This window comes from Echiichthys vipera, assembly GCF_963691815.1.
Source record: "Echiichthys vipera genome assembly, chromosome: 23".
In the NCBI taxonomy this organism is placed as follows: Eukaryota; Metazoa; Chordata; class Actinopteri; order Perciformes; family Trachinidae; genus Echiichthys; species Echiichthys vipera.
Genome location: NC_139848.1, coordinates 7407474 through 7424244, shown reverse-complemented (window position 1 = coordinate 7424244; position 16771 = coordinate 7407474). Strand labels below are relative to the sequence as shown.

The window sequence follows — 16771 nt, the reverse complement described above, 5'->3', positions numbered from 1 at the left end:
CATCTCTCTCTCTTCCTCATCCTCTGAATTTCTCCTTCCTCATCACCTTTTGTCGCCTAACTCCCTCCCTCCCTCTCCACCTGTCAGTCGTCCTCGCTCTCCCCGCCTAGGTCCTCTCACCCTCTCGTCGTACATCATCCCTACCCAGCTCCCACCGTCCAATCCATCTCCCCCTTCTTCCTCAATCCATCTTTTAACCATCGCCTCACTGTCTCTCCCTTTTCAATCCCCCCCTCTCCCTCGCCACTTCTCTTCCCTTTCATCCTCTCCTTCGCCTCTTCCATTTTCCCCCCAGCCGTAATCCTTTCCCTCCCACCATCCCTTCCCTTCCCACTCCTTCTCCCCTCTCGCCTCCACCCCTCCTCTCCTCTTCATCCTTCTTGGAGGCCACTGAATGGGCAGCTCAGGGAAAAAGTGTCGAGGCTGCAGGATTCTCCCCAAACGGCTTAATCTGGCGAGGCTCTGCGCGCTGATAGCCTACTGCACACCGTTCCCTCCATAGGCTTCCCAACAATGACTGTCTGTCTACACAGCCGCAGCAGATAAAGAGATGTCTCTGTGTGTGTGTGTCTGTCTCTGTCATTCTTTGCCATCACTGCTATCTTTTATAACATTTTCAGCTATTTTTCCCACCTCTGTCGGCCCTTGTGATTGACAGGCCCCCTGTGCGTATTTGGATGTGTGCGTGCGTGGGTGGCCGTTTGAACACGAAGCAGCGACTGTGTGTGTGTGTGTGTGTGTGTGTGTGTGTGTGTGTGTGTGTGTGTGTGTGTGTGTGTGTGTGTGTTTGTGTGTATACAAACGTGTGGGTATGTGTTTATGCACGCATCCCTGTACATGCCTTCATACGTGCACATGTAGCTGAACGTTTGAACACGAAGCAGCGACTGTGTGTGTGTGTGTGTGTGTGTGTGTGTGTGTGTGTGTGTGTGTGTAGCAGCTTGCATGTGTATCTGTGCGTGTGCATGTGGGCGGCTGGAGTCACATGAAATCACCGGCAGCTGTGTGTGCCTGGTGTGTGAGCGTGGGCTTCGCTCCTCTCCAGCAACAAAGTAAGGAAGCCATCGCAGCTCTATCAAATGTCAAAGAATCTTAAGTGTGCCTTTTAAGCACAATAGGCGGTGGAAATGTCAACACTTGAAGGGTCTATTACACTTCAAGCCTTTGGTGCTGCATTTTTCTTTCTTTCTTTCTGCTTCCTTTATTGATGCTTTCACAGAAATTTGAAAGAAACAGGCAAAAATATCAGCCCATTTATGTCAAGAATTGATGCATCTCAGCAGCTGAGTGGTAAAGCCCACCAATTGATAGTGCATTGTTAATGAAAGTATACCATGAGCTTTAGCTTACGGCCTGATATAGCACTCTCCCTCCCTTCTATATGTTGTTTTCCTTATTATACCAGCCACAATATTAAGAAAAAAATGGTGCCTTTGAGTTCAATATCACAAAGTTCATTACATTTAGAGATCCCCCTGGTGCATAAGCAACCACACAAACACACACACACATAGTGAGGTAGAGCTAAACCGCCCCCCTGCTGTTGTCATGGAGAACACGTTGCGCCTTTGCTGCCATAAAGAATAATAATGCCTGCAAATCTATTGCAATGCAAGAGTAATAAAAGAACCATTGTGCTCAATGTTGTGTGTGTGTGTGTGTGTGTGTGTGTCCCACTGGGTGTGTGTGTGTGTGTGTGCAGAATACCCATATACATGTTTCTTTTGCATGTTCATGTGAGTTTATGTGTTTAGCGTGTTTACGGGAGATAACGCAAAGCGCGAGAGCTGCCTTAGCTGTCAGGGCGTAAGCAGAGAATAGGGCCTTTGTTGCCGCCTGTACTTCTCATTACAGAGTCGGGGTGACCCCCAAAACCCCGCTAGACAGGCCGTCTGTGTGTCACTTCCTGTCTAAGCCTGCCGAGCGACGCCATTGGCAAGCTATTGTTCCTGGGAGAGAGTGATAGGATCAGGGAATGTGTCCTAATGTTTGCAGATTGGCTTGCCGGAGCAACAATTACACTTGGAGAACGCTCCCGACGGGGAACTAGAGAGATAAGAGCCTGGGTGTGGAAGGGGGTGAAAAAGGCTCTGTGTGTTTCTGTGTGTGTGTGTGTACGTGTGCTCACCAAATGCAGCATTGATGATCTTTTATTGTTTTAATAGCTTACCCATGTGGTCCTGCTCGCATTGAGAATCCACAATGGAGAAGTTTTTCCAATTTCCTCCAAACTGACGGCCTAAATTGCTTTCTTTGTTTTACTGTTCATTTGTTGCTCATCACATCTTCATACAGAGAAACACGGTAAATGAAAGAGCGTCCTCTGAGTCACTGGTATAGGGAGTGTGCCACTAACTGGGGTTTTATACGGTTTGTCGTCAGCCTGCCATACAAATGACATATGTAGAATTATATGTTTAAGTTAAAAACATACTTAATTCACTGAAGTGTTCCTGTGTTTTGCCTATTTTCCAACCAATAACTGTTCTCTCTCTGTACCCCACCCTTCCGTCTCTCTCACAGCGCCAGAGTGCGGAGGCGTCTTCGATGCCAGCGAGGCGGGTTACATCACGTCCCCCGGTTATCCTCTGGAGTACCCGCCTCATCAGAACTGTCACTGGATCATCACAGCCCCAGAGCCCTCGCAGCGCATCGTCCTCAACTTCAACCCGCACTTTGAGATAGAGAGGCTCGACTGCAAGTAAGAAAGGGAGGGTGCGAATGGGAGAGGGCGGAGTCACGTCACAAAACCACTCTTCTGTCAGAGTAAAGTGGCTTTGACCAATACGCGATTCCTGGTGTATTATTATTCTGCCTGAATGATGATCTGTGCTGACATTTTCATTAGTATACTGCAAAAAGCATTTACATCCCAAATAAGTCATTTCCTCTTGAAGCACACAGGTTTTTACATACTATTATAATCCAGTGGCGGTCGGTTTTTGCGGCGTATTGAGTCGTTGAAACATTTTCCACATTTTCACCACAACAGGTCAATTGCAAACGAAATTTGAATTGTAAGCTTAAGTGCACTGTGGCTTTTCTTTTTGTGAAATAATTATTTATGAAGAGAATGGCCAGCACACAAGTTCTTTTCAGCGCCGTCGCTACACACACATTACGTCCTGGATGCTGCCCAGGGTAACCGCAGACTTTTAGTATTAGCCTTTTAAAGGCAATTATCACTGGGTGAGATTCCCTGCTCAAAGGCACATCAGCTGCACGTGACCCCTACAGTTCAGAGAGCAGAAACTGTTGCTCATTTCACTTCCCACATCTCTCACAGTGGTGAATACAAGACAAGCAAAGCACAATAAAGAGTGAATGGAAAGAATGATTCTCAGTAGTTTATCCACATGTTTCTTCCACTGGTTAAACTGATGATGTAGGCATGAAAACACCTTCTTTCTTTCTGTTTGCAGCCGTTTTTTCAATGCCGAAGGGCACTCTTTAATGTAAAAAGTGAGATTCCCAAATCTTTTTTATTATAAAGCAGGTTGAGATGTTATATAAATACTGTGAATGTATCAAAATGCTCAGTCCACAGAGAAATGCACACAGCCTGTATTCAGAAACTGTGTCTTTTAAACAAGCCGCCAGGACTTCTGTACAGCTTTGATGTCACAACTATGCTATATATAGGTAGAAAGTGCAGCTACAGTGCTGTTACAGTCATTCCCGGCTGCAATGACAGACATCTCATCTCATCTCATCTCATCTCATCTTCAACCGCTTATCCGGGTTGGATCGCGGGGGCAGCAGTTTCCCCAAACTTCCCTTTCCCTTCCCAATGACAGACAGTTCAAGGACAAACAGTATTTTTACACGGATACATTAAAGCATGTACACATGTTCTAGTAGAAACCCAAAATACAAATATGAACCTGAAACTGAGCATCATATGGTGCCTGACTTTACCTGGGCTATCGTGTGTGAGTTTGAGAGCAGATGACTGCAAAGACAGACCAGACAGGATGAAAAGAGAAGAATCATGATGTAGTTGACGTTTGCGGGGGGAAAGGCAGGGGGAATAAACAGGGAATCGAAGGAAGAGATAAATGTGGGCCAGCTGTTTGCCTGGATTTGACTGCGTCGGTCAGTTTCCTTTCTCAGAGACATGAGTAATCCAAATCATATGTGGTTCTATTGTCTTTGACCTCAGAGGAAGGGGGAAGTAGTCACGGCCTCCGCTGTTTAATCCACTTTTAAACAACTCGAGTCGGGGAGAATGTTACACAACTCAGCCGCTTTTGAGACTGTTTCACTCTGTTTTATTTCAAAAGGAACACAGACGAGATTTATCAGTGTAGTTTCTGCAATTATGGTCATTTATTTCCCCAGCCCTCCCTTCTCTCTGTAAATTGAAGAATTAATAATCCTAGATGGGTGTTTTCTTTTTCTTTTCTTGTCTTGCATTGTTCACCGACAAAAACGCTTTGTCTGGCCAGGAGTAAGAAACTTTCATGATGACATCAATGGCAGCTTTGGTGAAAGGGTTTTGTAATTATTGTCGATCCATTGTCGCACAGTCGCGTCACATTGCAGCGAGCCGGGAAATGTTATTTTGATGCGTCGGCTTTGTGTCTCCAGGTTTCTGTCGCTTTTGTCAAAGGCAAGAGTGTTGCATAATTATCTCCCTTGCAATATGTGTCTCAGTAATAAGGCTTTTACACCAGTGTCACAGTGTCAACACAGTACACACTGGACTTCCCCGCTCTAGTGGTAGAGAGAGGAACGGTGTCAAGCAGTTTCTCACAGCCCAAGGCGTGCAGGGCAGTAGGAGGCCAAGGGAGGAGGAAGAGAAAACTGAAATGCCTCCTCTCTACTCCTCCACAGAGGGTTTCATTGGGATTTTTTTTTTACACTCGCCTGGAGGGACTGCGGCCTTGGCCTGCCCTCTAACACACACTCCCACTCAATCTCCCTTCATCCTGTATGTATGAGTGTGAGAGTCAGCGAGCGTGGGTGGGGAAAAAGGCGTCTACGTATGAGTAACTCCGCAAGCATGTAAGAGAGTATTAGTTTTTAAGACTAGCCGTTCCGCTTCCCTCATCCCTCCATCCATCTATCCATCTAGCCTCCTTGTGATAACTCTCATTTTGAAGGGCCCATTACAGGAAAAAGGGATCCTGCCAACATTTATTTATGCATAACCTCTAACACTAATGTGTTTGCCCTTCTGGGTTTCATGGAGGATGCATTTCCCTTCGGGGCGCAGAAATGGCAGCAGAAATAAGTGGAATAAGCCAAAGTACGGCTCGATATTCCTTCACTCTCCGTTCCTGTGCTATGCTTTTTACCCGGATTGATCCAAGCCCTGTAGCACTGTTACGGGTAGCTTCCTTTTTTTTTTTTTAGCCTGTATGATTAGGCACGGCCGTGTGAGTGAGCGCAGAGTAGATTTGTGCATGTTTTCACGGTCCTCCGCGAGGTTAGGACGAGGCGAGCCGAAGGGCTGCAGAGGTGGAGGGCTCACCATCTTGGTCAAGGCTGAAAATCTGCGTGACAGCTGGGATTAGAGAGACAGCAGTGTAGAGAACCAGAGCTGTGTGTTACCTGAAAGACGCAGAGCTGTGTGGTCCAGACTGCTAATCACGGGGAGAAAAAAAAAAAAACTATAACATGGTCACAATAAATGGACATATGTTTCAGTGGATACGCTCGCATATACACATAAGCACGCAACCTGTCGATGTTACAGTGCTCATGAGTCATCCAATCCCCCCTTGGGCACTTTAGGCCCCTATAAAACTCAAAAAGTGCACAGTCAGCCCAGGCAAGGGGTCTGAACTAATATCCATGGCCAGCTGATGATTTTCTCTCAGTACTTGGACGAGGTAACATGGCCAAACCCCGGCTCTACTGCAGCAATCAAATCGGCAGCCTTATGCAGGCGCTCCGTGTCTGAGGTGGCACTTTAATTCAGGATTTCATTTCAGGGGGAGTCCGGCCCCGTGCCAAATAGCTCTTACCTCCAGGTTGCCAGCCGATTGATGTGAACTAAATGTAATAAAGGCTAGATGAAATATCAGGCCCATATCTCTAATGCAATCTGCCATCACCGAGCCCCAGGATGCTACCTAGTGATATACCAGGAGCTGGAGAGAGAGAGAGAGAGAGAGAGGAGTGAGGCGGAGACAACTCTCCCTTTTTCTCTTTCTCTTTCTCATCGGCTTCATCCCCCTTCCTTTCTTGATCTCTTCCCTCCCTTTTGCTCTTTCATTCTCCCTCTCCTCTAGCCTGAGGACCGGGTGTTTTATTTTTACACACTTGAATTAAACATTGGAATCACATACAGACGTCCACACATACACACAAACATACACACGCCATAAAACTGTAGTCATTCCAGAAGATGAATTTCTTCTCCCTTCTGTGGCTTTTATTTCCTCACTTTTATTTGGTTATTTGTTATTGACTGCAGCCCGAGGTGGGAAGATTTGATGATATAACTTTATAACTTCACACACACACAGCTGTAAATCCCTTTGGTCTGTGACACGCCTGTTCACAGTGCGAAGCGTCACCAACACATAGCAACAAATCTCCTGTGTTTGCTCGCGTGTGTGTCTATGTGTTTGTGCGTGATATCACCCTCTCACTAATACCCAAAGGGGGCACAGAGAGGTGTGGGATCAATGTCTGTATTCCGCCTGTAATGGGAAATCCATAGATGATCAGCAATGACCGGGGGCCGAGAGAGAAGGAGATGAAGAGGAGGAGGAGGGTGATGGTTAAGGATGAAAGGAGAGACAGATGAGTTGCCAGAGGTCATGACTAAAGGGAGTTGTTCAGGTTCGGATTCGTCAATATCGAGCACTTGGCCGGCGTTTAGGACAAGATCATGGTCATCAGCGTCCAGCGGTCATGACAATTACAGTTGTCAGTGCTGTAATGATGTTATAATAAGTAAGAGGTATGTTTAAAGGTCCGATATTGTAAAAAAAAAGGAGATTTCCATGTTTTTTCTTTAATTATAAAGCAGGTTGAGATTGAGATTTCTGTACTGTGATGTTACAACAATTTTATATATAGATAGAAAGTGTTGGTACAGTGCCAGGCTGCAATTATGGTGCAGAAGCACAGCTGTGAAAGACCCTGAAATGCTGACCAATCAGAGCAGACTGTGCTTTTTTGGGACTGGGGTTTAAAGAGACAGGCACTAAAACAGAGCGTTTCACGATAAGGGTATATTCAGACAGACAGTATGAGAAAAATAATGTGTTTTTTAACATTAAATCATCTAAACATGGTCTCGTAGAAACCCAAAATACGAGTATGAATAAAAGTATGAAACTGAAAATGAGCATATGTCCCGTTTAATCAGTTGCTCTTGGCTGCCACAGAGACATTCAGCCATATGAGCTTGGTCTAGCTCCGTGTTAAGCTTTTCAATCCAAAAGCATGTAAGCAAAGTGGATCTAAATTGTGTCTGGATGAATTGCAACACAGCAAGAATGTCCATTGTGAATACATATTGATAGAGGTCGATTAAAATGCTTCCAGCAGGGGCAGCAGGGTCGCAGCTTCAGCTCAGACAGCAGTTACAGTCTGATGTTTCAGATCGATGCCGCACTAGAAGGTCTGGGGCCGAGCCCAGACTGCCTGTGGTCAGCGGTTTGGCCTCAGTCATGTGTAAGTATGAATCTGTGATGGGCAGGCAGGAGAGGGAGGTGAGCCATGAGGAGACGAGGAAGAGGAGTGCTATTTGTTTTTGGGCTAGATTGAAGATGGCAGGCCCTGTAGATCTGCAGGGATTTTGCTTGCAGCATCTAGTTAATATTTCAGAGGCACTTATGGTTTATTAGAGTCCCCATCGAGGGTGGGAGGAGCGGGTGGTAGTGCATGTATCTGGGTGTGTGTGTGTGTAGACTGTAGACCCTCCGCCTTACTTAATTTCTGCTTCTCATCACGAGAGGGAAAAGGAAGAAGCGACAGACGTTTCTTCAGTGTTTACCAGATCTGGATCTTGTGGGTTTCTGTGCTCCGAGAGTGGAAAAACACAAAGACAATGGGATAGAGGGGAAAATCATTTCAACTGAAGGCCTCAAGTGTCTGAGCGCAGCCAAGTTGGGTTTGCTGATGTCGACGAACAGCTGTTGCTCTTTTATTGGCGCAAACAAAATAAATCAGACGACCGTGACGTGCCCACAGCAAATTACGTGTTAATCTTTTGTGTAATTTCAACGCTTCCCAATGAATGCTTTTTGTAATTGTGTAGGTATTTAGATGCAACTAAATGAAAGATCCTAAGCTAGTCGCTCTGCAGATAAATGAGAACTCCCGCACTGATTTCACAAGATAAAGATTTAAAACTGTGTGAGATGACTGGTGTTTAAAGTAGACGTACATACATACATACAGTGTGTACATACTGCAGTTATGTTTTCTCTGTGGTGCCAATGCCTGCAGGGAATGTCCCTAGTCCTCGACAAACAGCAAAGGTGTGAAAGGCAATTAGTTGTTTTGGCGAAGGGGGCGGAGTGATATATGAGAGCAGAGGAAGAAGAAGACATGTCTGGACTGGTGCAGAATTACTGGCCCTTAAGGGTTTTTAGTTTCCTTAACCCCTGTCCCTCTGCTCCAGCTATTCTCTATGGGTGCCCCGTAATGGCTCCCTAAACACAGGGCCGGTCATGCAGACACACTGCCAGACAGACAGACGGAAACCCGGGGGTGGGGAAGGGACGGTGTCAGACATAGGCGTAGTCTGGCTCAAAAACAACCACCTAATGGAATCTGGTTTTCGATGGGGGGGGGGGGGCTGCGTGAACATGTGAGTGAGTGGTATGCGATGCTAATGTGTGTCTTCACAGGGTCTGCATGCGCGCGAATGATTTATACGTGTGTCGTGGAATGCGTTCAAGTGTGCGTTTGAGAGAGACAGACAGTGGGCTCTCGCACGTCAGGCCCTCATGCATGTATTCATCAGAGCCAGGGGAGAGGCTGAGCGAACAGGTCAATAATCACATCTGAGGAACACTCACTCACTGACGCTAATCCACGACAGGAGAGAGCGAGACAGAAAGTGAGAGAGAGAGAGAGAAGGATAGAGACCCACTCCAAAATCAATTAAAACCTAATTAGGCTCTCAGCTCTTTCGCGGGCCTTTTATCCTTGGCGTTGGCGATACGCCGCTGAGTGTGTACGCGCACGTCTGTGTTTGTCCACATCTGTGTGTGTACATGTCCGTATATCTGCATGTGTGTGTTTGTTGGCACATGTTGAAGTGTGTGTGTGTTTTCCCTAAGCATGTGTCAGTTACAGCCCTAAGCAGGCGTACTTAGGGATAGCCGTGGCTCTTACAGGCTCACCGCGGGAGCTTGCAGCTAAAGCCTTCACGATCGCCTCCGTAATGCAGGATTACAACCAAGACATGTATAAGAGAATTGGACAACAGCTTCTGTACTCACTAGCACAAGTGCACTTCAGGCCTGCTTTCATGCAAAGTTGCCCCAGCCATCCCATACTTTAACTGCACAAGGTTAGCATATACGGCTCGTTTAAGAGAGGAGTGACATCTGTCTTTGAATAATTCACATAATTTCTTCCGTGTTGGTGCACAGATATAATGTGAATTGGTGAAAGGGCACTCCAGCGATTTAGTGTTGCACTTTCATACCATGGAGGGCCTCCAGAGAGAGAGAAAGAGCAAATATTGCTGCAGCAGAGGCAGATGTATCCGGCCTTTTAGTCAAAAACGCTGCAACTTGCATTCCTAATTTAGCTCAATACCACCTTTTATACGACTCGCCCTCCCTGATAACCCCCTCATCACATCCAGGACTACTTATATGACTTGTTTTTCTAAATTGCTTCATTAAATTTCCTTTGTTATGCCCATTTTCAGGTTCATACTTGTATTTTGGGTTTCTACTATAACATGTTTTCATGCTTTAATGTTAAAAAAATACATTGTTTTTTTCTTACTGTCTGTCTGAATATACCTGTATTCACCTTCTGTCTGAAAAAGCTCTGTTTTAGCGCCTGTCTCTTTAAGACCCCTCCTGAATAATCTCACATTTACAATATAGGATCTTTAAAATCTAACTTGGCTGTTGTGCTGTCTCATATGCTCATCATTTTACACCGTTGTACTAATGAAACAGACTGCTTGCATGGTGCCAACAATGATGTTGGTGACATTACAGGCTCGTTGCAGCAATTTCACACTTTGATTCTCACCTGTGCCACTCTGACCCAGATTAATGTGGTGGGATTATCCCTCCATCAGCAGTCTGAGGTTGAATGCTCTGTATAGGAATCAAAACACTGCAGGAATGAGATAGCCAAAAAAAGAGGCTTACTGACTCTACTTAATCCATTCTTTATTCCAAGACGCAGTACAAAAGCAGCCGTAGTGCTTAGATGCCATAGAGGAACACAGCTTAAGCTGATTGGTATCCCTCTCGGCTTTACTGAATACCTCCTGAGGAAGTAGTGAGAAAAAGTTGTTTCCTGTTTAGAATATTAGCAAGGTGCTCCGTTTGAAAGTGGCTGAAAACCCAGAGACGCCTGTGACGTTTTTTAAACATCAATCAAAGAGCCCATCACAGTAATTAGTGAGACAACAGCGGCCCTGTTGTCTTTTTGATGGCTCACTCATATGAACTAATTGAGATGAGTGTGTTTGCATGTGTGTGTTATGGAAGGGCGTCCTCAGTGCAGCTGCAGGGCTCCTGTGGCGATACAGTTAGTTGCGCATGGAGTCACTATATGGGGGGGATGGGGGGGGGGTGAAGAGACACTTGGTAACGCTGCACTTTCACTGCAGAGAGAGAGGACAGGGATAATTATAACCAAATGACAAGGAAATGTTTCACAGTGGAATACAATAACATAGTTGAAAATGCAGAGCTCCAACATAAACATATGCTTACACAAAGAGGTAGAAAGGTGAAGATTGCTTTTAGTGTGATTGCCCGATCATCAGCTAAAACAGTACTTAAGTACTGAGACAGTAACAAACAGACATTATGGGGTTTTCTCCACATTCCAATATTGTCACAACCCCAAATTATTACCTTAAAAGCTGGCAGTTTTTTGACATCCCACAGGCACGGGCTGGCCCTTTTCTTAATCATATCAACAAAGCTGTGGAGTCAATTATTGGAGGTAATGCATAGAAGGACCGAGTTTTATAGTAAATGATAGTTTTCACTGTACAGCAGCCGCTGGTCTGAGGCCTAAAAATGTTGGGTAAATAGAGAAAGTGAAACTTTCTCTGGAAATAGCATCTAGGGTAGCACTTTGCATGTAACAAAGAATGAAAAAGACATTAACACATACTGATAGGGGAGCAACGGTACTTTAAATGTACGATAAAATATTTAAATGTTGGTTTTTATTCCCACTTAGTCTCATTTCCTTCGTTTTCTGTAGTTATATATGAGCGTATACACCTATGTTTGACCTGGCAATGATGTCATGTTGTGCCTATCCTGTCTGTCTGTGTGGCTGTGCTGCTGCATGTTTCTAATAATGTTAAAGGAATGACAAACAGGGCTATGAGCTAATTCTGGATCAGCCAGGTGGGTTTTTTGTCTCTCGCTCTGTCTGTGTTTCTCTCACACACTCATAAACACCCACACACACACACACACACACACACACTCATAAACACCCACACACACACACACACGCACACGCACACACACTGACCTGACAGTTAAGAATTTGCCTTTATCGTTCAGGGTCAGTTGGCTAGTCAAAGGTTATAATGAGCTCAAGCATGTGGAAGTGAAGTGCCTTCACATTTTATCCTTATTTCTCTTTCTAAACCCCCGTGGTGCTAATCATCATCACCTTTCCTCTCTCCAAGCCCTCACCTCTGCATTTTTTTCACGTCTATTTTTGCCCTTTTCATTAATGAAGTATGGTGGAGGCGCTTTGTCCGTGAGCCAAGTCTGTGGCAGATATATTTACTTGTGTCTTAATGTTGTGTTGTGTTCTTAAATGCTGTGCTTGGACACTGTGTATTCTGTCCTGAGGCTGACCTCTGACGGTAAATAGGTCCACACCTGTCTGGTTTTTATTAGCTTAGCTCGTTGCATAACCCCATAACTATCCATCTATGTTTATCTTCCCTGCGCTGCTCTCCTTTACCTCTCTTAATTCCTTCCTGCTGCATCGTGCACAAACTAAATGTTAAGACAGGCAACAGGAAATAATCATCTCTGTTTTTGTAATCCATCAGGTATGACTTCATCGAGATCCGCGATGGAACTTCGGAGAATGCCGACGTTCTGGGTCGACACTGCAGCAACATCGCCCCAGCACCGATCATCTCCTCCGGATCCTCCCTGCAGATCCGATTCGTCTCAGACTACGCCCACCAAGGGGCAGGCTTCTCTCTGCGCTACGAGATCTTCAAAACAGGTGAGGGACTGGACCCGAAGCATGATTAGGAGTTTAGAATGAGACAGATGATTGGTTGGTCAGATCTACAATATGATTATTGATTTGTTAATTGTTATTTATAGTATTTAAATTGGATTTTTTGCAAAGCAGTCTGAGATAAATGTGCTAACTGAATGAGTACTACGTAAAGGTGCTAGAGGTACATGTCTTTTTTGATTATAAAGCAGTTTGAGGTGAATACAAAGGAGAGCAGCTGCTTCATGTTTGATTCACTTTGCTTATTTTTATGACACACATGTAATCTCACTTAAAGTGCTAGATCTAGCCCACTCTGTCTCTGTAACCGCTGTTGCTCATGGCATATGCGTCATTTATCTCAATGTCTAGAGTTACTCAAAGACCCCTGTGGGAAGCATGCGTTTCAACTTTTCCACACTCTGAACCAAACATAAGGCTCAGCTCTACATTAATACTTCAGTTAATGATTTTGTCTTTGCCTCATGTTAATGGCCCGAAACCTGTGATCACTCACCCCAGCACTTTTACAACAAGTTGCGTAAGCAGAGGCAGCAGGGCATACAAACAAAAGTTAAAGAGAGAGGCGGGGAAAAAAACACTCTCAAGCCGCCTTAAAGCATGTGAGGAATGCCTGCTTAATTGGAGCAGGATCTGCTTCCTGTGGGGAGATTGGAGAGGGTGGGGGCTTGGTGTGGGAGGCGGTGGAGAGATGATGGAGAGAGCTCCGAGGCAACTTGGAGTTGGACTTAAGGTTAAAGGTTTATGGTAGAGGCGGTGGCGAGGAGATTGATGGGGATGAGTGTGCGCCGAAATGGAATTTTCCCGAGGTCGTCAAAGTGCACAAGGTGAAGCGCACATTGCAGGTGAAGGGGTTGTAGTGGGAAGTGTATTTGTTTTGTTGGTGGTGGTGGTGTGTGTGTGTGTGTTGTAGGGGAGGTGAAATGGTCAGGTGGCCTCGAGGCAGCTAAAAGATTTATGTTCAAGTGAGTTGCCAGCTGATCTTCTTTGCCGCATTTGCTCTACAGCGGGCTGCCGTTTGTTTAAAATCAGATTTTTATGTCTCAAAATTCATCGTGATGAGAAAAAAGTAGTAATTAAAGGAGCGTTTTGATTGGAAACCAAAGTCAGGGTTTATGGAGTACAGAAATAAGCATTGCTCCTCCAAAGAGAGCACTGAGTTATCACCGCCTACCTTTGAAACATATCTCTGGTTTTGTGTCAAATGAATGTGACCCAGATTTGACGTTCAGCTCCGTTACCAAGGCCACCAGCTCGAACCCCAACAGTGTAATAGTATAGATTGCATCTGTCTCACACACACACACACACAGAAACACACACACATACACAAATGGATTGAAGGCTAGTGGATAGGGGATGCAGTTGCCATGGCGGTATAAATTCAGGGGGAGCATCGGAGATTGTGTCACTGTGTTGAGCACATGTAGGTGTCTGCTCGCTGCATGTGTGGGTGGTACCACTCAGCCTGTTGTGTGAGATTCTGTCTGTGTGTCTGTCTGTATGTGGAGGTGGAATGATAGATGCATGTGTGTGTGTGTGTGTGTGTGTGTGTGAGAGAGAAAGACAGACTCAGAGGGGAAAATGATTGGGTTGAGGGGAGATAGACCGGCAAAGCAGGAGTGAGTCAGAGAGTGAAAATGTATTCAGGATGCGTGATTGAGGCCATGTGTTAATTACGGCGTTTCCAGCTCCTGCACGCTCTCTCATCATAGCTGTTTGTCTTCCCGTGGCAGGCCTGGGCCACGGGTTTCCACTAAACACAACTCACAACTACACAGAGATCTCGACAGAGATGTGTTTATTTACTCGACTGGAAGTCATTTCACCACCATTACTTATACCCTTGTTAACGGATTTTACTTTTATTTCTGCGTACCTGTAATTTCTGAACGGTTTTGAAAGGCCGTACTAGGACTTTTAGTGAATTATGTTTTTTATGGAACTGTATTTAAATTGCACAGAATATTCTTGGAAGAGTGTATGTACAGTGGGTTTTGTGTGTGTTTATGGGTGCATATGTGTTTTTAAAGGGTGTTTCCTAGCCGCGATAGAAATCTCAGCACACAGCTGGGAGATTTGTGTGTTCAGCTTCCTTCCCATATTAAACAGACAGTACAGCTTACAGTCCAGGCTGACCCCGCCACGCTGTGTCTCCAAGACAGACAGTGTGTGTCTGGTTTTGGTTGTGTGTGTGTGTGGGGGGGGGGGCATATCTTGGCCTTTTTTCCGTACTATGAACTAATGATACTGTGGCTTGTTGTTGTTTTGTTCATTCAACCCTATTACATAAGCCTTGACTGTAACACCTCCAGGGATTTTTGAATTGGACAAGCAATCTGTTTGTGTGTGTGTGTGTGTGTGTGTGTGTGTGTGTGTGTGTGTGTGTGTGTGTGTGTGTGTGTGTGTGTGTGTGTGTGTGTGTGTGTGTGTGTGTGTGTGTGTGTGTGTGTGTGTGTGTGTGTGTGTGTGTGTGTGTGTGTGTGTGTGTGTGTGTGTGTGCGTGTGTGTGTGTGTGTGTGTGTGTGTGTGTGTGTGTGTGTGTGTGTGCGCGCGTGTGTGTAATGGGGTACAGCAGTGAAAGCTAATTATTTGCAGCGAGGAGGAGCAGGAGTCGACCTTTTACTCCACATCCATCCTGATACCCCTCTACCCTTATGTACACCTCCTGAGGGGATTCGCCCCAAAACAACATCCATCCACCCAGCCCCCTCCTATAGACACACTCACTTACACACGCACATACAGTACACGTATGCCTTAATCCCGCTGTACAGTCAAAGTGCACGACTCCCCCCCTCCCCTCTTCCCCATTATTGTTGTGGCCTACTTTGCTCCTACTCATGCGTGCTTAACCCTTTATTCAGCCCCGACTACCGCCATGCCCCCCCATGCCCCCCGTCCATCCCTCATACACTTTCACTTACCGTCATGTGCTGCTGACGCTGTTACCACGGCTACAGGGGGAAGACTTCCCAGTAAAGCCCCCTTTTTTCCCAGTTCCCCAAAGCCCACCACTAGCACGTCAGGGGGGAAGAGAACGTCGCAGCCAATCCCGAGTTAAGACAGAGGCAGGGACCACCCCAGGGCGTTGGGTCCCATCCATGACCGCTGCCATGGCATCTGTGGGGTCACGACGGGACCACCGCCTTAGGCAGGACCCCCAACCAAGTGCCAGTCACAACACTGGCCCTGTGTGTATTTCTGATGATTGGATGCCAACCCTTGCGTCAGCGGTGGCTGTTACTATACGGGCAATGGCCATGTGGTTTGAACCCAAGGCTGAAATAACACTGAAGTAATTAACCCAGGAAAGATGGATTAAATTCATAAATAAGTCAACTGCATGTGTGTTTAAAACAGATCAGTGAAGAGATTGTTGCAAAATGAAATAATAACGAGAAAGATCACATGAACACTTTGATCACAAACAGCAGGAGGCATTTTTTTTTTTTTTTGGCGTTTGCTTATTTTCCTGCTCCAGATTTAAAAAACTCGTCGGTGGTATTCCTTTCCACAACACAAAACGGAGGCATCAGTGTGATACGTGACTTAGAAGGAGCATTCCTCTCTATATAAAGCTGCAGACTGATGTCTCCCTGGGTCCATAAATGTGTCGAGCCGTGGCACGCCAAGAACGTTGTTTTTCTTTTCTCGGGTCTTCTCCGTGTTCACGATGTTGTTGTTGTTCCTGTGGATTTTCCACTCCAACCCCCCCTTCAGCCCCACATTCACGCACGCATACACACACCCCTACTCAGATGCCTCAGGAGAGATTTTTCTTCAATGAAATCTGGAACTGAGCTCCAGCAGGGTTACACGAGAGCTGTCTGAGGAGTAGATGCGTGTCAGACGTAGAGACAGGCAGGTAGAGAGTGGAGAAGGGTGAGGATTTTTTTATGTGCGGCAGACTGTGCGCAGAGGTGAGCCCTCAGTGAGATTAACGCGCTGAGGACAGGATGAGCGAGACAACGCTTGACAAGACGGAGAGTTAAAAGAGTGAATGAACACAGACTGAACACAGACTGCTGAGAAGACGGGGAAGGAAGGAAAGGATGAGAGAAGAAGAGAGGAGGAGGAAAAGGAGGAGGGAAGGGGGATGCCCTGACACATGTGGAACTGCTACTGCATGAGGCACTCATGTGCAAGAGTCGAGTGGTTTCTACCCAGCAACTCACCCTCTCGCCCCCCTGCGTCTCACACACACACATGCACACTCACACCATGACCTCCCCCTTCTTTGCCAGAAGACAGATCTTGCCAAATGGCAGCTCACGGTGCGATGCAAGCACCAACCGGGGCAGTGCACAAGTCGACGGAGGGAGGGAGGTAGCAACAGCAAGTTGTTTTTGCCATGTTCATATACTGTGAACTA

At 45.9% G+C, this 16771-nt stretch overlaps 1 protein-coding gene across 3 annotated transcripts in view; it reads left to right on the top strand.

Moving 5' to 3' along the window:
• The window catches only part of nrp2a (neuropilin 2a), a 58487-nt gene that overhangs the window by 7039 nt on the left and 34677 nt on the right, over positions 1-16771 (top strand). For all 3 annotated transcript variants that reach the window (XM_083937612.1, XM_083937611.1, XM_083937613.1), the window contains exons 2-3: positions 2524-2701; positions 12197-12378. In XM_083937612.1, coding sequence (XP_083793738.1) covers positions 2524-2701; positions 12197-12378 — 360 coding nt within the window. The remainder of the gene's footprint in view (positions 1-2523; positions 2702-12196; positions 12379-16771) is intronic.